General features: G+C 49.3%; 1 protein-coding gene and 2 long non-coding RNA genes across 4 annotated transcripts in view; 1 reads left to right on the top strand and 2 right to left on the bottom strand.

Annotated features, from left to right (window-relative positions):
- Positions 1 to 22,147, bottom strand: part of LOC146351847 (uncharacterized) — a 1,244,848-nt gene that overhangs the window by 1,060,605 nt on the left and 162,096 nt on the right. The window lies entirely within an intron of this gene.
- LOC146351864 (uncharacterized) lies at positions 495 to 6,036 on the bottom strand. Of its 2 annotated transcripts, XM_084831997.1 has the most exons (3): positions 5,966 to 6,036; positions 3,306 to 3,514; positions 496 to 1,690 (listed from the first exon to the last, which is right to left on the bottom strand). In XM_084831997.1, exons 1-3 carry the CDS (start codon positions 5,984 to 5,986, stop codon positions 1,372 to 1,374), a joined length of 549 nt encoding a protein of 182 aa, XP_084688123.1. In that variant the 5' UTR covers positions 5,987 to 6,036; the 3' UTR covers positions 496 to 1,371. The 2 variants fall into 2 exon arrangements, 1 of the variants encoding a protein (XP_084688123.1); XR_014787327.1 differs by lacking the exon at positions 5,966 to 6,036 and having other exon boundaries at positions 495 to 824; positions 3,306 to 3,524.
- Positions 7,815 to 21,836, top strand: LOC146351865 (uncharacterized). Its single transcript, XR_014787328.1, has 3 exons — positions 7,815 to 8,027; positions 14,060 to 14,181; positions 20,400 to 21,836. It is a non-coding gene; the product is annotated as an uncharacterized LOC146351865 (long non-coding RNA).

The raw sequence follows: 22,147 nt of genomic DNA on the forward strand, positions 1-22,147 counted from the left end.
TGTTCTGTGCCTGGCCCTCCTCCAACGCAAACCGATGCAGACTCTGCCCGCACATAACCCACCGTCACTTGGGCCACAGCAATCCTGTACTGGCACCGCTTCAAACAGAGAGCACAGCCAGCCCTTCTCCAGTGCTGTGATGAATTGGTCTCCCCAGCACAATATGTCTGCATGCTCTCTAGCTGTCCTCTGTTGGCAGCTCATAAGGACAGTGGAGAAAGCCACTTGTCTCCAGAGTGTACAGCCCCTGAACGTGGCCACCAAGAAAGCCATCTAAACTAGATGCTGTCACCACATCCTGTAGCAATGATTTCCATAAGTCCATTATGTGCTGTGTTGAAGGAGTGTTTCCTTTCTATTTGTTTGGAATGCACCACCCATCAATTCCACTAAGTGACACTTTGCGTTCTGGAAGGTCCTCTACATTCGCTTTTTCTGCACCACCCATCATTTTGTAAACCTCTCTCCCCTCCCTGCTATAATGAAAGAGCCAAATATATTAACCCTTTATTGATAGGGAAGATCTCTCATGTTAAACTGCCCCCTTGAGAACCTTCCCCAGCTGAGTGATATATCCATCTTGAGATGAGGCGACCCATCTCTGGCCAGAGAAGGGTGCATGCTTGGTGCCTGCCACTGCCTGCTGCCTCAGAGCTAAGCAGCCTGGTGCGTGCCTGGATTGGGGAGGCTTCCTGGGAGCGCCAGGTAAGCTGCTTTCAGTGCATTGAAGGAAGAGCAGCATAGAAGTTTGAATAAAGGCACGATAGTGCAGTGTTCTGGTGGGGGTGGACACGTTGCATTGCTGGAAACGAGGAGATGCATCACTAGAAAAGTGGACAAAAGAGGATACCAACATGCATGTACAAATCGTTTAAATAGGTATACCAGACATATCACCATAGCGGAGAGGCCTGTGATCAGGTGAGCTGTGTGCCTGCTTGGTCTGCTGTCAGTGCTAAGTGCTGATGGGCATCTTCATCAGCCTGCTCTTCCTCATGTGATCCTTTGACTTCAAACCAGGCTTGGACTGGCAGCTGTGGTAATGGTGTAGCTTCTGGGTTCTCTGTCACAGCCTATCACATCGAAGGTACCTTCAAATAGAGGCCCGTCCCCTGCCAGCTCCCCAAAGTAGTCAGCTGTCCTCTGTAAAGCAGGGCACCTGGCCACCCCACGAACGTGTTCCCTGAGCTCTGCTACGTGAGGCCTAGCTCTGGCCATCTTGAACAGCTGGCCTGGGATCAGGCCAAATGAATGGATCTGGGGGGCTGTTCTGCACAAAAGCCCACAAAAAGGAGCCCCATTTCTAGACCAGCAGCTTCTGCTGTTTAGGACAGAAGATGGGGGTAAGGATGGAGGGGGGCTTTGGGTTTGCTAATGGGCTTCCCCTGCTTGCTTCTGCCACTCATTTAAGCTGCTCACAAGGCTGACTCCATTTTTGTGCCCGTACCCCCTTTGGGGAGGGATTTTTTTAATCCAAAGGGCCTTGTCCCAGTGTTTCCATAGCAACCCTTTTGAAACATGTTTGGAACAGGCTTGAAAGGCAGAACGAAGATGAGAGGGTGTTCCTTGGGGATGTGGTGGGCAGGGGGGCTCCTTTCTTCGTCTCTTCCCATTCAACAAAGGCCTTGAAGAGGCCCAGGTGAGGCCTATGGAGGCACCAAGGAGCACGTCACTAGCCTGGATCAAAGGGCTGGATAGAGAAAGAGAACAAAAGGAGGAGACACCAGTTGCCACACCAGTTTGCCTCATGGCTGGCTGGTGGTGTCACCCAAACTGCCTTTGCTCTTGAGAGAAAGTGCATGCAGGCCGCAGGCAGGGTGCGTTTGTGCCACAGCATTGGTGGTGGGTTGAGAGAGCTGGAGGATGCTTTCATCCTTGCGTGTCCTACATCAGACTCTCCCGACAGCCAAGAGATTTGTCTACACACCACCCAGCAGCACACTGGCCATCTCTTCCTACCCTTCCCCTCTGCAAACGAATTCAGCAGATTTGGGGTGTTATTCTCCTTTCTACTGACTCCTCGATAAGCCACAGCAGCATTTTAGCTCCCTTCAAATGTCCGGCTTCTGCTCTTCTCACCCTACGTCCTTTGTGCTCAAAACATCCCTTTCTGTTCCATCTCTGAGGCCCACATTCACCTTCTTCCCACCTCCCATAACTTTTATTTATTTAGACATTTTCACTAAACCTTCTGCAGTGATTGAAACATGGCTTACAACCAATAAAAACAATCCTTGATAAAATACTGCAATGAAAATATTAGAACTGAAACTCCTTGAATTAAGGGATTTGAACAGAAAGCACGGACACCAGTTTTTACAAACCATTTGTGGTCAGCCTTTTTGAAGAGGGACTTCCTCAATGCGGTTGGTCCTTGAGCTTGTCCAAGCACGAATGACAACTGATAAGTCCACATTATCCAGGAAGGGAGTAAGCTGAAGAGGCGATGGCAGTTGGGCCGCACCAGCCCTTCTGGTTATCATGCCTGCCTCAGTGATATTCCAGGAGAAGGGCAGGCTCCAAGGGGATCTGCCAGGCTGTGGGCTGACCAGGGACAGAGACTCTGCCTTGCTTGTCCCCCACCCGCCCACCTTTTTCCAGCCAAGAACTCTAAAATGCTAAAATGGGGACCTGCTACATGACTGAGGACAAAGCAAGATTTATAGACAAAGTCATGGCCCTTTTGTTTCGTAGCTGAGCCAAGGAAGTGGATTGGGCTGAAGTGCCATTTTGCATGAAATAGGCCAGCTGGCGTGTGGTGGATTTCTCACCAATCTCTGTGAATGGTGGGGAGCCATCCCAGTGGGGAAGACAGGTGCCAGAAAGGGTCTGTCTGTGCTGCTGAACCACTTTTGAGAATTCAAGGAAACCAGGAGGAAGCAGTTGCCCTGTTGAGTGAAGGCTGGTGGATGGTTGGGCATGTGATAGAGGTTAATTGGATATTCGGTTTGCTTTGATGCTCCAAACTTTCAGCAAAGGAAAGGTAACAAACACCAAGCAAACCAATTTGTAAACCAAACAGATTGAAATAATGGTGCTCAAAGTCCATGTTTTCTCCTTAAAAATAACAAATGAGATGGCCAAAAGGGGACAAGAAGGTCAGTCTATGGCAGACAATTTGTCACCAGGGCTAAGCATACTGCTGTAAGAGGCAGCAGGGGCCAGGGGGATGGCCTGTGTATCTTCAAAACAGAGGACAAAAGACATGGATTTACATACAATTTGCATGTGTTGATGTATAGAGAGAGAGATACAAATCTGGAAATAATGACCAAAATTTCAATAAAAACTACAATCCATCTCACCGTAGATGTGACCACGTGACCAGGGTGCCTCCTCCCCGGTCTTCTGTCCGGGTGCTAAGCCTCATGTGCAACCTCAGGGCCCCTGCTGCTCTCCCTTCTTGGGGTTCTTTGTCTTGAAACGGGGCATGGGCTGGAGGGTCCTTTGACCAGAGGATGCCTTCAGCATAGAGGACTGTCCTCTGGCAGCCCTTTGAACAGATGATTGTCCTCTGCAAAGTAGGAGAAACGGTCGCCCTACACTGAGATGTACTCACAGTCCTAGGATCCAGCTACAGAGACAAAGGCTCTGGCCAATGGGAGGCCTCACCCTGCAGAAGGGCCACACTGGGGAGGAGGAGGAGGCTTTCATGTCTTCCCCTGGGCACATGGGAATGAGGCACAGCCCACCTTCTGGAGGCTCCTGCTGGAAGCACTCAGTTTAGATGGGAAAAGGGAGAGGCAGCACGGCCGGAATGTGGCCTTCCCTGCCACAAAATATCACGCCAACGACTCAGCCACAGGAGCAGGCAGAAGGAGACCCCTGACAAGGCCTTTCTGGGCTCTTGGGGCCCTGTCTGTGACATGCACCCTCCCTTCTCCTGACCCATGCATGGGGCCAGGGCTCCCAGCCACGTAGCCCAGGCCAAATGTCCCCACAGAGAGCCGGGCTGATATACTGCTGCTGCCGTGCAATGATTGGGTCCAGTGCCCGTTGGAATCCTGTCCTGCGCTGTGGCTGTGAGCACAGGGAGGCAGGAAGCGGGGGACATTTATCTGGGCCTCTCCGTGGACTCCTGTGGAACTGCTTGAAGTGATGCCAGCTCTCCTGCAGGCACAGTGTTCTGCAGGCGTCAGGGAAGGGGCTGACCCCTCTCACGAAAGCCTGGTCCTCCACTGATTCTCCTCTGTGCTGGTGGGGTCCTACCAGTGAGTCACAACGGCAGTGCCCTTGCATTGGTGGGAGCCTGTCGCTACCCTGGCAATGGTTTGGATGGCATGGCCTTCTTCTCTGCTGGCCTAAGGGAGCTGAGGAGCAATCCCTTCCTACCCATCTAGCAGATGTAAGTGAGGGATAAGATGCCTGTGTAATAGCCCATCTTGGCTCTGAGGCTTCAAGCATTAGGGCAGAATTTGTCATTCATTTTATGCCTCTTGAATGTCTTTATGTGTGATTTTCTTGTGATTCCTCATTACTTTTATTGGCGGCCATTAGTTTGTGTGCTGATTGTCGACCTCTGGACCATCTCCCATTTAGAGCATTGTCCCAGAGGGATGAGTCTCCCCAAACCAGAGGTTCCTTCTGACTGCCAGCTTTCTCCCAGAGGTTAAAGCTCCCCCCCCCCCCCGTTCTCCTCTGGGCTGAGGCTCAGACACTCCAAGCTGCAAAGAAGCACCACTTCTGATAGCTTTGCTTTCCTTCCCCAGGGTGCCACAGCAGTTCCTCCAAACCCAGAGGTCTTCAAGCTAAGCAGGAAGAATCCAAGAAGCTCAAGATTGCCATAGAGATCTGTGGAGTTAGAACCCCAAATTTGAGTGGCTTACTGCAGCCCCCCATGGAATAGCCCTTAGTGCTGGTGGAGTCCTGTCAGTGTAAAGCAGGGCTGGGCAACTTGTGGCCCTCCAGATGTTTTGGCCTACAACTCCCATGATCTCCCACCATTGGCTTTAGCTGGCTAGGGATCATGAGAGTTATAGGCCAAAGCATCTGGAGGGCCTCAAGTTGCCCACCCTTGGTGTAAAGATTGCTAAGCTGGTGTTGTCATTTTCCCATTACAGACCACTGCCAACAAAGGAGTTTAGGGTCAGCAATGCTATCACATCCAGCAGACATAACAATAGGATTGTTTTTGTCAGGGTTCCCCTTATGACCTGGACCCCCTGAGCAGCTCCGTAAGTATCTCTTGCCTCCTCAAGATCTCTTGCCCCACCTTCCTTCTTTTAAACTTCCCCTTCCCAGGAACATGGGGCTTAGGCTGTAGATGTGGGGTGACTGATATGCCAGACACCTGGGGTTTACAGGTAGCTTTAAAGCAAACGAATTACAACTACAGGTATTTACACAACAGAGCTGAGTGATACAAAAGGCTTTGAAAGAAGAAAAAAGTTGCAAACTGCATGTTTTTTACCCTAGCTGTCCTTAGACTTTTCTAGGCTGCTTTTTCCTGCCCACTCTTCAGGCTCTGGCTGTCTGTGCTCTTACTGGCTCTCTCTCTCTCTCTTGCTCTATTTATATACCCTCCTCCCCCAAAACCAAAAGTACTGCTTCAGATCTGAAGAAATGAAACTTAAGTTTCAAACTCTCCCATGCTGGAGGCATTCAAGACGAGGCTGGACAGCCACCTGTCAGGGATGCTCTGACTTGGATTCCTGCACTGAGCAGGGGGTTGGAGTCGATGGCCTTGCAGGCCCCTTCCAACCCTACTATTCTATGATTCTATGATTCTAAGTGGAGAAATTAAACTACTTCACTCAGGGTTGCCCCCTCCCAACAGAAAACTCCAGGCCTCTAAGCCTGTCCTTTTCTCCATTGCCCCTGTAGGCCTCAGACCTTCACAGTTTTGTTAATGAACGTTATGATTAGTAGTAAATAAACAAAAGTTCTTGCATTATTCCTAGGCCAGCCTGCCCCACCTTGGGCTGTGTCTCCACAACAATAGAAGGAGAAGGAGGGAGTGGCTTACCTGCATTTTTCTAGGAGCCATTTTTGGTCCGGGCTGGGTTCCATGAGGGAGTGCATCGCACCATTCTAAGTTGCTTCACTTCGAGGGGGGGTTGGAGTGAACGTCATCTGAGTGGCAGGGGCTGCTCAACCGATAAGAGAGGCTCCCCCCCAGGCCTCCAGGCTTCCCCCCCTTTCCCCCAAATGAAGATGCGAAGTACTGGCTTCCAATGTGCACGTTAGGGAGAGATTGTTAACAGGGACTGGCCTGCGAGCTCATATTACGCCAGTACTGTTCCAGCTGCACTGGCTGCCAGTCCATTTCCGGGCCTGATTCAAAGTGCTGGTGTTAACATTCAGAGCCCTTAACGGCTTGGGGCCAGGTTACCTGAAGGATCGCCTCCTCCCATATGTGCCTGCCCGGACCTTAAGATCATCCTCAGCGGCCCTTCTCCGTGAGCCCCTGCCAAAGGAAGTGAGGCGGGTGGCTACTAGGAGGAGGGCTTTTTCTGCTGTGGCACCCTGGCTCTGGAATGAGCTCCCTAGTGAGGTTCGCCTGGCGCCTACATTGTATTCCTTTCGACGCCAGGTGAAGACCTTTTTATTTTCCCAGGCATTTTAGCATTTTAGCTTTCTAAATTTTTATCTTTGCTGTTTTAAATCTGTATTTTAAACTCCTGTACTGCTGCTAGGTTTTATTGTGGTTGTATTGTTATATTGTGGTTTTAATGTTCTATATATTTTAAATTGTTTTATTGCGTGTTGTTTGGTTTTAACTTTTGTGAACCACCCAGAGAGCTTCGGCTATTGGGCAGTATAGAAATGAAATGAAATAAATAAATAAATAAGAAAGAAGCCTCGCAACCAGCCCCAAGCCTCCTGACCCGTTGGTGCGCCGGATCGCTTTAACAGAGGGGCAAAAGAGTTGGTTCCAATGTGTGCATTTGGGGGGAAAGCATCATTGAGCACAATGGGAGTTCCTTCTGAGTAGACACTAATTGGTCTACAGTCGGGAGACAGGGAACACCCCTTGGCTGGGGTCACGGTGAAAGGCACCCCTGGGCAGGGCTAGCACAGCTGAGGTCAATGTGGGGGTGGGGCACGCAGTAACTACATCGAGGAGAACCCGACCTCAGGAAAAGAATCGGACTGCAAGCAGTCTCAGGAAATCCGGCTTTTCCCTGATGAGCTCTGGTGGGGCTGCGGGATGGCCACGACGTCATCTATCCCTAACAACCTCCACACGCAGCCTGCTCGGAGTACATTGCTGGTGGAGATGCCCCCCTGGTGTCCCCCAGATGTGTTGGACTAATTCCCATTATTCATCCAACACACCTGAAATGGTTGGAGAAGGGTGGCCCAGGCTATGCATCCTGGATACCGTAGTGGGGAGAAGCTATGAGCTGGTTTGGGAGAGGATTTTACGGCAGGAGAAGGAGCTTTAGAGGTCACAATTCTGTGACTCCAGTTTCATCTGGACTGTCTCTCTTTTCCTCTTTGCTTGCAAATGAATGTAGAGAGAAACATTTTTTTTCCTCTGGCAAGGGCATACGCAGGGGATGGACGTCTGGGGGCTGTCACATCTGCACTGCATTTGCCACCAGTGCTCCAGGGCAGGACTGCTGAAATAATCAATACACTGACAGTGAAATTAATTAATACATGGAATAGTGGCTCCCCCCCCCCATGAGTTAAGACTCACCGCAGCAGGGCTAAGCTCCTGAGCAAAGGAAGGGGGCCACTCCACCAGCCCTGCTGACCTATTTTTCCCCCTCTTCCCTCCCCATCCCTTTTTCCTTGTGCACATCATCCCTTTTTAGAGAGTCAGCCTGCAGGCAGTGACTGTCTTGTTTTACTGACTAGATGGAAGCTGCCCTAGGAGACTTCTTGGCTGAAGAGAGCAGGAGAAAAATGCAATGAATCAACAAAGGTTCAGCTCTGCTTCAACTGAATGCCAGGATTTACCTCAAGGGCTGCCCACTTTTTCCTACCCAGTGCTACTGTGACTTTTAGAGCTGGATGACAGAAGTCAGCAGGTGAAGAGGTTCCATCAGGATGGAAACAGGAAACCGGCCAGAAAAAGGGTAAGAAACCTTTCTTAAGACAAGGAAATGCTCAAGTGTTTTGGGGTGGGGAGCTTTTTATTTCAGAAAAAGCTTAGGTGACTAAGTGGGGGACACATGATGTAGGCCTACAAAATTATGCACAGTGCAGCGGATCGTATGTCAGCTCCATTGGCTTCTTCTTTGCTTCAGGGCTCAGTTCAAAGCTGGTTCTAGTCTTGGAAGTCCTAAAAGGCTTAGGACCACGTTGCCTTAGTGGCAACGCTTCCTCTCATAGAGGGTTGGCTGGGAATTGAGATCAAGGACAGATCAAGGTGCTCTTTGCAGCATTTTGGGAGTTTTGCTGAGTTAGCACAAGAGGCAGGGTCTTTTTTGTGTTGGTGCCGTGGCTCTGGAGTACCCTACCAGCTGAAATTCATCAGGCTCCCCTTTTTTGTCTCTTTTGCCAGAAATGGAAAACATTTTTATTTCAATGGGCTTTTACTGCGTAAAACCTGGTTTTGCTATCACTTTTAGAATTTTTGTGAACCGCCCAGAGAGCTTCAGCTATTGGGTGGTATAGCATGTAATAAATTAATAAATAATTGTTTGTTATACTTACATTTTTCTTGATTCTATGATATGATGCTGCTCTGGGTACTTCTAGCAGAAGAGCAGGGTATAAAATAATAGTCAAGAAACATTTTTCTCTCTCTCGTGATAAACTTGGTGCCACCCAACAAAGCTGCCCAGAAGTGTCTTCAGGACTAACACAAAGATAAAAATAAGAATGCAATAATTTATTTAATTGTTTTAGGCATTTCCTTCCTGATTTTCTTCTACTTGGCAAACTGTTGTCCAAAATTGCCTTGCCAGACCTGCCCAAAGTGGATGGACACATCTGCAGCATCCTAGTTCCCCACAGTGGCTTAGCTAGATGCCTCTGGGGATGTCACACATCAGGCACAAAGGTAACATCCCTCTCCTGTTGTTTGTCCCCAGTATTTGTTTCTCCGAGGTATACTGCCCTTGTATGTGGAGACTCTGATCCATGCAACCTTGGTACCACTGAGGGATTTTATTATATTCAGTGTTATTTAAGGGTCACAAATAAAATAAATGAATAAATAAACAGCTGCTAGTAGACTTTATCCAGTTCCTTTATAAGAACGGCCCTGCTGGGTCAGACCAAGGTATTCCTGTCCAGTCAGTCCAGTATCCTGGTTCTCACAGTGGCTGGCTAGGTGCCCCAATGGGAAGCCTACATACCGCAAGGCAATAGCCCTGCCCTGTTCTTGCTCCCCCAAACTGGCATAGAGACAAGAAGGCCTTCTTAAGTGAACAATGCAAAGAAATCGAGGAAAACAACAGAATGGGAAAGACTAGAGATCTCTTCAAGAAAATTGGAGATCTCAAGGGAACGTTTTGTGCAAAGATGGGCATGATAAAGGACAAAGAAGGCAGGGACCTCACAGAAGCAGATGAGATTAAGAAGAGGTGGCAAGAATACACAGAAGAACTATACAGGAAAGATCTGAATGTCCCTGATAGCCATGATAGTGCGGTCACTGAACTTGAGCCGGACATCCTCGAGAGTGAAGTCAAGTGGGCCTTAGGAAGCATTAGTAACAATAAAGCTAGTGGAGATGACAGTATTCCAGCCGAGCTATTTAAAATCCTAAAAGATGATGCTGTTAAAGTGCTGCATTCAATATGCCAACAAATCTGGAACACTCAACAGTGGCAACAAGACTGGAAAAGGTCAGTTTACATTCCAATTCCAAAGAAGGGCAACGCCAAAGAGTGTTCAAACTACCGCACAATTGCGCTCATTTCACATGCCAGCAAGGTGATGCTCAAAATCCTACAAGCTAGGCTTCAGCAGTATGCGAACCGAGAACTACCGGAAGTACAAGCTGGGTTTCGAAGAGGCAGAGGAACTAGAGATCAAATCGCCAACATTCGCTGCATCATGGAGAAAGCAAGAGAATTCCAGAAAAACGTCTATTTCTGCTTCATTGACTACGCTAAATCCTTTGATTGTGTGGATCACAACAAACTGTGGCAAATTCTGAAAGTGATGGGAGTACCAGACCACCTTACCTGTCTCCTGAGAAACCTGTACGAGGGTCAAGAAGCAACAGTAAGAACCAGACATGGAACAACCGATTGGTTCAAAATTGGGAAAGGAGTACGACAAGGCTGCATATTGTCACCCTGCTTATTTAACTTATATGCAGAGTACATCATGAGAAATGCCGGGTTGGATGAATCACAGGTCGGAATTAAGATTGCCGGGAGAATTATCAACAACCTCCGATATGCAGACGATACCACCCTAATGGCAGAAAGCGAAGAGGATCTCAAGAGCCTCTTGTTGAGGGTGAAAGAGGAGAGTGCAAAAGCTGGTTTGAAACTCAACATTAAAAAAACTAAGATCATGGCATCTGGCCCCATCACTTCCTGGCATATAGAAGGGGAAGAAATGGAAGCAGTGACAGATTTTACTTTCTTGGGCTCCAAGATCACCGCAGACGGTGACTGTAGCCATGAAATTAAAAGACGCTTGCTCCTTGGCAGGAAAGCTATGGCCAACCTAGACAGCATAGTAAGAAGCAGAGACATCACCTTGCCGACAAAGGTCCGTCTAATCAAAGCTATGGTTTTCCCAGTAGTAATGTATGGCTGTGAGAGCTGGACTATAAGGAAGGCTGAGCGCCGAAGAATTGATGCTTTTGAACTGTGGTGCTGGAGAAGACTCTTACGAGTCCCCTGGACTGCAAGGAGGTCAAATCAGTCCATCCTAAAGGAAATCAACCCTGAGTGCTCATTGGAAGGACAGATAATGAAGCTGAAGCTCCAATATTTTGGCCACCTAATGCGAAGAGAAAACTCCCTGGAAAAGACCCTGATGCTGGGAAAGACTGAAGGCAAAAGGAGAAGGGGACGGCAGAGGATGAGATGGCTAGATAGCATCACGGATGCAATGAATATGAACTTGAGCACGCTCCGGGAGAGAGCGCAGGACAGGAAGGCCTGGCGTGCTATGGTCCATGGGGTCACGAAGAGTCGGACACGACTGAACGACTGAACAACAAACTGGCATCCAGAGGTGATGTTTCATACAATGATGTGCAATTCCCTGCCGCAAGATGTGGCAATATCCAGTAGTTTAGATGGCTTTAAAAAAAAAAAAAAGGACTGGACAAAATCATGGAGATGTCTGTCTATGGCTATTATACATCGTGACAAATAAATGGAACCTCTTTGGTCAGAGGCAGTATATCTCTGGATACCAGATGCTAGAGACAAATAAAAGGGGAAGGGCTTTAATGTTCATATCCAGATCATTGGCTTTTTGGAGGCTTCTTTCTAATCACTTTTGAAACAAGAATGCAGAACTAGTAGACAATTTCTTCTCTTATCGTATTTTTATGCCTCGCCTTCCCCTGCTCAAGCTGCCTCCTCCCTCCTGCGACTTCATCAGTGCTTTCCCTCCTCTGAGGGCTGCTGAAGTAATTGCATTGTTGATTAAGGAATTCCTCTAATGAACCTGAAATTACAGCCTCTAATTGCGTCTGTGATTAGGAGCCAGCTTTCCACCCCCAGCAGGCCGCTGATCTGCATTGCCTGGCACTCAGCGGAAGACGGAGGAAGGCAGCTCTGGGACCTGAGCAGAACATGGGCAATGCAGGCCCCAGGCCCCCTCTCCTCTCCCTCTGCCTCCACCTGGCCTCTTAGCACCAGTCTCCTCAACCCCACTCTCCAGCTGCCAGCTCTTGCCCAAGGGGAAATCCTTGCTGTTTGCAAATATTTATATTATTAATAGTAGCCCCTGAAATGCAGAACTGGAAGTAGAAGGGTGCCAGGCCTGAGCAACGGAAGCGGGACAAAACTGTGTGTGAGGCACACTGGCATCTCCCCGGCCTTGTGGGGATGGAAACACTGCCCGTGCACAGAGCACAGCTGTAGACAAGCCAGGGAGTCACGGTGGGATCTGCCTGGAGGCCATGTGGTTAGGGACACCAGCAGCTGCCTCACACTGAGTCAGACCCCCCCTTGGTCCATCCAGCCCAGTACTGTCGACACGGACTGGCAGCAGCATCTCTGCAGGGGTTCAGGCAGGGGTTTTTCCAGCCCTACCTGGAGATGCTGCAGGGGTCGAACCTGGGACCATCTGCACGCAAAGCAGGAAGCTGCCACTGAGCCACGGCCCCTTCCCTGGTTCCACTAAATCAAGTGGAAACTTTGGAATGGTCTCCCTACGCAGGGCCAAAGACCCTTGCTTTGTTCAAGGGAGAGTTGGGTGCAGTCAAAGAAGGCGGCCTCTCACCATTCCTATTGTGGTGTCCCCGCTGTGGCCCGCTGGGCTCAGGAAAAGACTTTCCCCCTCTTCCGCTCTGCCCTCCCAGTTTTTCTCGGCAGGCATCAGGGAGAGTTGGGGAGAGCCGCCATGGGTGCTTAGCTCAGGATCTGACTGACTCCCATGTGGAGAGTTAGGGCGGCCTTTCCCTTAAGCGTGGCTAGTGCCTCTGGTGGCCTTCCCTTGCTGTATGTGCCTTGGCTTTTCTGCCAGAGTGATCGGCCATGCTGCTTTGCAGGCACCTTTCCTTTTGCCCAGTACCCACTCTCAGCAATCATGGGGCACCCAGCAGCCCTGGGAATGTCCTGGGAATGGATGTCCTGCCACCCTCCAATGCGTGGTGTTTATTTACTTTGTTTTGAAAATGCCTGTAATGGCAACCTTCAGTTAAAAAAAGGACAACAGCAAGAACACCCTGTCAGGGTGGTGTACAATACAACAGTAAAGCACCACAGAAATAATACAGCCATCAAAGTAGATCCTTAACACTCAGCAGAACACAGAATCAAGACTAACGTACATGATATGCTAAAATGCCCAGGCAAATGTAAAGGTCTTTGTCTGCTGCTGAAATGACATCCAAATAGGTGCCCGATGAGCCTCTCTGTGGAGGGCATTCCACAGATGCCCCCCCCACCAAAAAGGCCCTGTCTCTCCAAAGGCACCAACTGGGACATGGAGCAGACTGAGAAGATGACCACAGAGTTTGGGCAGGCTCATGTGATACAAGGCAGTCCCTGGGTACCTGGGACCCAAGCCACAGCCGTGGGTCTCTTTCACCTCTGTGTCCCAAGGTCTCCTTGACCCCCCCACTTGTGGGTGTTCTCTGCTCCTGCCTCTTTCTGTACCCTGCTGTGTTGCTTAGCATTTGCAGGGCAGCCAAAGTCCATGGTTCCACCATTGGCTTGTATGGGCACAATCAAAGCCTCTCTGGTTCATGAGTCTGCAATGGCCCAAGGCTGTTGTCACGGGAGGGGGAAAATCACACGCGGAAAATCTCATTTGCAGTGACAAGGAGAACGGTGGGAACTGCGACGGCAGCACATCACTTGCCCACACAAAGAGAGAGAGGGACACACAGGCACGCACCCGCACAGGATGGCGCACTGACAGACACCTCAGATTTCATGTCTTGAAGATGTGACATCTGCTCACTTTCACCTGGTTGCCGCCACCTGTTTCCTCCTCATGAAAAACAAAACAAAACAGCAGAGCATGTGCTCTGAATGAGCAAGGAACAAGCAAGGCAGAACGGAGCCAAGGACATGGGCGGCAACAACCTCTGTCCTAGTCCCTGTGCTTGGACGGTGGAGCGAGAATGGTGGCTTCTTGTTGGGGCGCAGGAAGGAAATGCAACACATCACTGGAGCAGTTTGATTGTGCTCAGCAGCTCTGGTTAAGAAGACTCAGCTGGAGTATCCTGTCCAGTTTGGGGGGGCATATTTGGAGGAGGAGGAGGAGGAGGAGTTCTCTAGGAACACAGGAAGCTGCCTTATACCAAGCCAAACCTTTGGTCCATCTAGTCCAGGGCTTCAGGCAGGAATTTTTCCATCCCTGTCCACAGATGCCAGGGATCGAACCCGGGGTCTTCTGCATGCAAAACAGGTGTTCTGTCACTCAGCTACGGCCCTTCAGTTTTTACGGTGTTCATCCTTACAACAGCCCTTTGAGCCAGGTCACCATTGTTCCCATTATTTCTTTATTTCCACAGATGATGAAACAGGCTGAGAGTGAGAGGAACTCACAGTGATCAAGGGTATCCAGCAACGTGGATGTTAGATCTGAATGTGGGAGATGCAGTTTCTCCTGTGACATTCACTGGGATGGCCCTGGGTAAGTCCTCATCGCTTCCCAAACTAACTTACTTTTCAGGGCTGTTGTGAGAAGCAATCCCAAAGCAATTTGTAAATGGTTTCTACAACAGTTTTCAGTCACTAACCACACCCAATGGTGTTCCCCTTCAGTCTTAATTCGTGGCCAGGTTTAAAATGGCCTGATTACATTGTTGGGTGGTTTTCTGGGGAGGGGGGCAATATTTTAGCTAAGCTTCAGGATTAGTCAATGGCAGATCAATTCAACATTGATTAAGCATGCAATTAAGCATGCACTTAAATTAAATAATATATGTATATGAACAATTACCATTTTCCCTCCCCTTAGGAGAGGTGGCTTCCCCAGCTGGACAGGTTGCCCTGGGGCTACAGTCAGGGCTAGCCATCGTTCTCTGGGGCATGCATCTTATGCACAGCTGAGGCACACAGAGCGCATGGGTGAGGCACATCTGCTCCCCCACCCCCCAGTTCTCTTCATCTGCCATGCCTGCTTCGCCATTCCCAGCAGTGCCTTGCCTTGCCCTGCCTTGGCAAAGCCATTTAGTGTATTAAAATTTCATAAGCTCATCTGAAGTGGAAGCAAAGGAGGCCCCATTGTTCTGCTCACAAGGCAGCTGCATCTCAGTTAAGCTGTGGGAGGGACGCAGGAGTGAAGGATGCTGTGCAATATGGAGTGGCAATGATGGCATGGAGAAGGCTCAAGCAGAGGAGAGCTTGCTGGGATCTGTAGTTCCTCATAGGAAACACTGGAGTGGCCATGTTGCATTCCCTCTGGCACCCACAACACACTGAGCTTCTATAGACTTTTAAGTCCAGCAATTATTCAGGAAGTGCAAGGCGATTTCCCCCTTGAGACCAAAACCGCTTTTTGCATGTCCATAGTCTGTAAGCATTGCAAACATAAAACCTACATAGGCTTAAAAATAGCTCTCACTGGCTTTCCCTGCAGCTGCATTAACACTATTCAGAGATGTGCACAAAGAGCCCATGAAGAGCTCAGAGGCAATGCGCACAAGAATGCTTCAGATGTTGGGTTACAAACTGCATTTTGTGTTTTATGCCCTTTTGCATTTGCTTGCTTGTCCATCTCCTCCACATTATACATAATGTTCTTAAATAAGGTCTGGTTGATTATACCTTACATAGGCTTCCAAGTGTGATTTAAGGGTTGTTTCCCAGAGACCAAGTAGTTAACACTGCATGCCTTGACTCCACTAATTCTCTATCCAGTTGGCGTGTCCAGTTCATCACCAGCCCAATCCAGTTAAAAACAAGCGCACATGAGGGTCATGTGCATTGATCCCAGAAAAACCATGACCTTCTGTTGCTACTGGGGAGCAGAGGGGTTGCTCCAGGTTTTGGATGGAACATATCAGGCAGAACCTGTCTGTCTAAACTTTTAAGTGGGATCCAGGGCTATAAATGAGCCAGTGCTGTCTTTCACATGGAAGGAGCAGAAGCTGTTGTGGCCTGGAAGCGATGAACTCGGTTTCGTGGTTCTTTCAAATTATTCTATGTTATGCTTGTTTTTCGCAAATACATGTATGCACACACACACAGAGATTGAGTGAGATGTGTATATGAGTGCACAAAGAGAGCTGGGAAGAGAGATACTGGCAGCTGTTGTCTCTGCAACCCTGTTGGAACTTTCTGGAATGGGGAGCCGCTGGATAACCTTGCACTTGGCCCCCACAGCTGAAAGAGGGTTGTAAAATGGCAAATTCTGAAATTTTCCAACTCAGAGATTCTTGACTCTGTGCTTTCTGTGTGTGGATTTTCTATCAGTTTGGGTTGCCCGAGGTATACCTGGTCAGAGTAGACACCCCATTCCCCCGTGATTCCAATCCTTTGCAGTGTGAACTACCAAGGATGACCCTGGAAATGCCCCATAGACATTTGATCACCTCCATAGCTCTCCTCTGAATGCGCAACATGCTTCCTTCCTCCCTACTTGTCTATTGGCCCATGAGCAGGAGGCATTGGCTCATGGTGGGGCTAGCCTGCTCTTCCTTCCATCCTTCCATCCTTCCTTCCTTCGGCCAGTGCCATTGCTCTGCCATTGGGCATGCTTGGCGCGGCTCCTGCCTTTCACAGTGCGCAAGGGAAGAAAGATTTATGGCAGCTTCTCTGGAGAGTCTCTTCATAATGACTAATGAGAACGGCATGAGGTGGACTTAAACAACAGGATCCTAAACAGCCAGTGAATTATTCAGCTCCGATTAATATTAATGACCAGTGCATACTAAAGAGAGATACAGGTGATGGACAGCCTGAGAGATGGAACCCTCCACCCCCAACCCACTCCTCTGGTTAGGCAGAATGCAGCCCTGTGAAAGGGACCAGTGGAGGCCTTGAACACTGCAGATTTGGCTCCAGGGCTCCACCATGCCCAAAGGCAGCCTGCTCCCGGGGTGAGAAATGCGAAGGAAGCAGCATTATTCGCCACCACCTCTTCCACATCTGCAGACCCTGCTTGGAGAGGAGAGGCCTCAGGCTGCAGGGGCTGCAGGAGAGGTGTGAATCTTTCTCAGCAGACACAACCCCAGTCTTCCTTACACCCCCATCCACCAGAGTTTGTAGTAATTGGGGGTTTCCAAAAAGATCTCATGTTGTGCACCTCTTAAGTCGTGGGAGAAGGCATCACCCCTGCCCTCCACTCATCTCTGGGGAAAGTAGCCTGCATCCTCAAAAAAGGGAGCTCTGGCTACTGGACAGTCCAGAAATGTGATAACTAAATGAATAAATGCCATGATTTTGCATCTGGAATAAGCAGGGAAATGAAAAGCCAGTGATGGATGCTGCTAGCATAGGCTTGGTAACAGAGCCTGCACCACTACTGTAGTCCAGCATCCTCCCTGCTGGCCATAGAATCATAGAATCATAGAATAGTAGGGTTGGAAGGGGCCTACAAGGCCATCGAGTCCAACCCCCTGCTCAATGCAGGAATCCAAGTCAGAGCATCCCTGACAAATGGCTGTCCAGCCTCGTCTTGAAGGCCTCCAGTGTGGGAGAGCCCACCACCTCCCCAGGTAATTGGTTCCATTGCCGTATTGCTCTGACACTCAGGAAGTTTTTCCTGATGTTCAGTCGGAATCTGGCTTCCTGTAACTTGAGCCCATTATTCCGTGTCCTGCACTCTGGGATGATCAAGAAGAGATCCTGGCCTTCTTCTCTGTGACAACCTTTCAAGTACTTGAAGAGCGCTATCATATCTCCCCTCAGTCTTCTCTTCTCAAGGCTAAACATGCCCAGTTCTTTCAGTCTCTCTTCATAGGGCTTTGTTTCCAGTCCCCTGATCATCTTTGTTGCCCTCCTTTGAACCCTCTCCAGCTTGTCTGCATCCTTCTTAAAGTGCGGTGCCCAGAACTGGACACAGTACTCCAGATGAGGCCTAACCAGTGCTGAGTAGAGGGGAACTAGTACTTCCCGGGATTTGGAAGCGATGCTTCTATGAATGCAGCCCAAAATAGCATTTGCCTTTTTTGCAGCCACATCACATTGTTGGCTCATATTCAGCTTGTGATCGACGACAATTCCAAGATCCTTCTCGCTCGTAGTGTGGTTGAGCCACGTATCCCCCATCTTGTAACTGTGCATTTGGTTTCTTTTTCCTAGGTGCAGAACTTGGCATTTGTCCCTATTAAATGCCATTCTGTTGTTTTCTGCCCAGCACTCCAGTCTATCCAGATCACTTTGAATTTTGTTTCTGTCTTCCAAAGTATTAGCTATCCCTCCCAATTTTGTGTCATCTGCAAATTTGATCAGCATTCCCTGCACCTCCTCCTCCAAGTCATTAATAAAAATATTGAAGAGCACTGGGCCCAGGACTGAGCCCTGCGGTACCCCACTCGTTACCTCTCCCCAGCTTGAGAAGGTCCCATTGATAAGCACTCTTTGAGTCCGATTCTGTAGCCAACTGTGGATCCACTGGATCGTTGTTTCATCTAGCCCACTTCGAGCTAGTTTGCTCATCAGGATATCATGGGGCACTTTGTCGAAAGCTTTGCTGAAGTCGAGGTATATGATGTCTACAGCATTCCCACGGTCTACAAGGGAGGTGACTTGATCAAAAAATGAGATCAGATTTGTCTGGCAGGACTTGTTTTTGACAAATCCATGTTGGCTTCGAGTAATCACGGCATTGTTGTCAAGGTGCTTCCAGATGGATTGCTTTATGATCTGCTCCAGAATTTTCCCAGGGATTGATGTCAGACTGACTGGTCTGTAGTTCCCAGGTTCCTCCTTTTTACCCTTTTTGAAGATAGGGACAACGTTAGCCCTCCTCCAGTCATCTGGCACTTCCCCGGTCCTCCATGATTTCTCAAAGAGAATAGACAGCGGTTCTGAGAGCTCTTCTGCCAGTTCCTTTATGACTCTAGGATGCAGTTCATCTGGCCCTGGAGATTTGAACTCATTCAAAGTAATGAGGTGTTCCTTGACCATATGCCTGTCGATCTCAAGCTGCAATCCTGCCCCTTCAGCCTGTACTTCGCCTTTGCCAGGGGGGTCATAGACCCTCTTTTGGGAGAAGACTGAGCCAAAGTAGGAATTGAGCACCTCTGCCTTTTCTTTGTCCTCTGTTATCATTTTGCCATCCTTATTTAATAGCTGAACAACCATTTCTTTCCTCTGCCTTTTACTATGCACGTAGCTGAAGAAAGCCTTTTTGTTGTTTTTAGCATCCCTCGCTAACCTCACCTCGTTCTCCGCTTTAGCCTTCCTGACGCCATCCCTGCAATTCTGTGCTACCTGCCTGTACTCTTCCTTTGTTACTTGGCCTTCTTTCCACTTCCTATATGTGTCCTTTTTTGTTTTCAGGTCATCCCTAAGCTTTTTGTGAAGCCACATTGGCTTCTTCTGTTGTCTTCCACCTTTTCTTCTTGTTGGAATTGTTTGTGATTGTGCCTTGAGAATTTCCTTTTTTAAAAGTTCCCACCCATCTTGGACTCCTTTTCTCGCTAGCATTGCTTGCCATGGGACCTTACTGATCATTGTTCTGAGTTTATTAAAATCAGCTTTCCTAAAATCCAGGGTACGCGTTTGAGTACACTCGGCTTTTGCTTCCCTTAGAACCAAGAACTCAAGTACAACATGGTCGCTTTCCCCCAGAGTTCCTGTAACTGCTACTTTATCCACTAAGTCATCTCTGTTGGTTAGGATCAAGTCAAGGATAGCCGATCCTCTAGTTCCTTCCTCTACTTTCTGTAGGAGGAAGTTATCCGCCACACAAGTCAGGAATTTCCTGGAGGGGCCATGTTTTGCAGAATTTGTCTCCCAACAAATATCGGGGAAATTGAAGTCCCCCATTACTACTACATCATGCTTCCTTAAAACATTGGCTATTTGCTTTTCAAAAGTTTCATCCTTGGCTTCTCCTTGACGTGTGTCCTTTATTGTGTGGCCACTGACGAGCCACACAATAAAGCATATTCCAGCAGCATCACATCCACTGAGCGTCCTCCCACCCCCACCCCTGGGCAATTCCTGAGGCATCCTTGGGCCCAAGATAACAATTGCACACCCCCATTCTGGGATGCCAGGGCACAGTTGCTGGGAGAGGATGTATCACTGACCCCCAGCTGCCCACTTTCCATCTGCAGCTGCACTTAGATCTGCTTGATTGCTTCTTTTGAGTCTAAGCAGAGGAAAGTGTTTAAGTGGCTTCGGAGCACCTGCTTGCAAACCAAGGCAAGAGTCAAAGCACTGACTGCGTGTCGCTTTGCACGCGGGGGGGGGGGGGAAGGAGAGCAGAGGTAACAGACCTCCAATGGACCTGTGCGCCCTGTACCCTCTGTCCAGACTGGTGGACTGTGGCTTCTCAATAAGCAGGGGAATGCACTCTGCACATGTTCAGAGGCACCTTCATTTGCTATAAATCCACATTTGAAGCTTGGTATTCAAATCTGGTTTGGGGGCTAACCTGTGATATCCAAATAAAAACAATTGTAATAACTACTGCAGAAGGAGCTAGAAAGGAAGGATATTAATGTACTTGTTTGTTTAGGAATGTACACTTTGCCCTTTAGCAAGTTCCCAGGGAAAGGGTTTGAGTCCGTAAATTCTTAATATAACTTCAAGCCACTGCAGTAGTGTTTGAAGCTTGTATTATATTGTGCATTCCTCTCTGTTGCAGTTTTAAGGTAATGGGGGGGGGAGTCAAATTGAGGGCTGTCAGTGTTCTGTTTTGACTGATTAAGATTCCTTGACATTGTTTTCCAGTTGCCTCCGCTGAAGAGCGCCAGCTTAGCCTCAGCAACATGCATGAGGCAGAGCGAAGGCTTCTGTTCCCTGGAGCAGCCGCCCCGACGCCGGAGCCTTCCAGATGTTCGAACCACAACTCCTGGCATGCCTGATCGCTAGCTGCGCGGGCTAGTCCGGAAGAGGCCCGGCGAGCGCGCCCGGAGGCTCTCGACAGCCGCCTCTGCCTGTGTCGCGGCGCGGGAGCGGGAGCGTCCTGGGCCCCGCGCCCTTGTTCTCGAGGAAGTTCAAGCAAAGAGCAGCTGAGCGCCGCAGCAAGGGCGGGCCGCGATACGCCCCCGGGCTGAGGCGTGCAGCGCGCACACCGCGCTCTGACCGGGAGAAGCCTGGCGGGGCCCGAGGGGGCCGCCAGCTCCAGGCGCAGGGGCGGCTTCGAGCTCCGCGGGGCTGGGCGCCCGGGAGCCCCCTCGGCCTCCTCCCCTTGCGGGGCTCGGCGCGCGCCGCCGCCCTCGTCCGCTGCGCCCTGGGCTGGCCCGGCGGCCTGTGGGGCTTCGCGACGGAAGGCCGCCGCGTTTCGCCGGGGGGGGGAGAGGAGCCCGCGGGGGACGGGCGATTCCCCCTCATACTTGATCTGCAAGCTAAGGCAGCTGTTTTCCTGGCACAGATGCTGTTGGCAGTTATTTGGTTGGGATAATGAGGGGATGAATAAGTGCTGGGGGAGGACAAGCGGGATTCCCTGGCTTGGTCTCCAGAGCGGGGCTCGTTCTGGGTGGTTTTGCAGGGACAATGTTCTAAAGATCAACACACCATCGGAACCTGGAATGTAAGATCTATGAGCCAGGGCAAATTGGATGTGGTTATTGGGGAGATGTCAAGATTAAATATAGACATTTTGGGTGTCAGTGAGCTGAAATGGACTGGAATGGGCCACTTCACATCGGATGGCCACCAGATCTACTACTGTGGACAAGAGGACCACAGAAGAAATGGAGTAGCCTTCATAATTAATAATAAAGTGGCTAAAGCGGTGCTTGGATACAATCCAAAAAACGACAGAATGATCTCAATTCAACTTCAGGGTAAGCCATCACAGTGATCCAAATATACGCCCCAACCACAGATGCTGAAGAAGCAGATCAGTTCTATGAGGATCTGCAGCACCTACTGGATAATATGCCAAACAGAGATGTTATTTTCATTACAGGAGACTGGAATGCTAAGGTGGGTAGTCAAACGACACCTGGAATTACAGGCAAGCATGGTCTGGGAGAACAAAATGAAGCAGGACATAGGCTGATAGAATTTTGCCAAGACAACTCACTGTGCATAACAAACACTCTCTTCCAACAACTGAAAAGATGACTTTATACATGGGCTTCACCGGATGGTTGACACCGAAATCAGATTAGCTGCATCCTTTGTAGCCAAAGGTGGCGGACATCTATGCAGTCGGTAAAAACAAGACCTGGAGCTGATTATAGTTCAGATCACGAACTTCTTCTTGCACAATTTAGAATCAGACTAAAGAGAATAGGGAAGACCCACAGATCAGTTAGATATGAGCTCACTAATATTCCTAATGAAATATGCAGTGGAGGTGAAGAATAGATTTAAGGGACTAGATTTAGTAGGGAGGGTCCCGGAAGAACTATGGACAGAAGTTCGCAACATCGTTCAGGAGGCAGCAACAAAAAACGACCCAAAGAAAAAGAAAACCAAGAAGGCAAGATGGCTGTCTGCTGAGACACTGGAAGCAGCCCAAGAAAGAA

The sequence above is a fragment of the Heloderma suspectum genome, chromosome 2 (genome assembly GCF_057233095.1).
Source record: "Heloderma suspectum isolate Gila_16-S chromosome 2, 16-S_ref, whole genome shotgun sequence".
NCBI lineage: Eukaryota > Metazoa > Chordata > Lepidosauria > Squamata > Helodermatidae > Heloderma > Heloderma suspectum.

Excerpts from the sequence above, each read along its gene's own strand:
- LOC146351864 (XM_084831997.1), bottom strand. The coding sequence starts at position 5,986 with ATGGCTCCTAGAAAAATGCAG. Across the intron at positions 3,515-5,965 it reads TGGCTCCTAGAAAAATGCAG|AGGACAATCATCTGTTCAAA; the intron begins GTAAGCCACTCC and ends CCTACTTTGCAG. Across the intron at positions 1,691-3,305 it reads GTCACGTGGTCACATCTACG|CCCTTTGATCCAGGCTAGTG; the intron begins GTGAGATGGATT and ends TTCTCTATCCAG.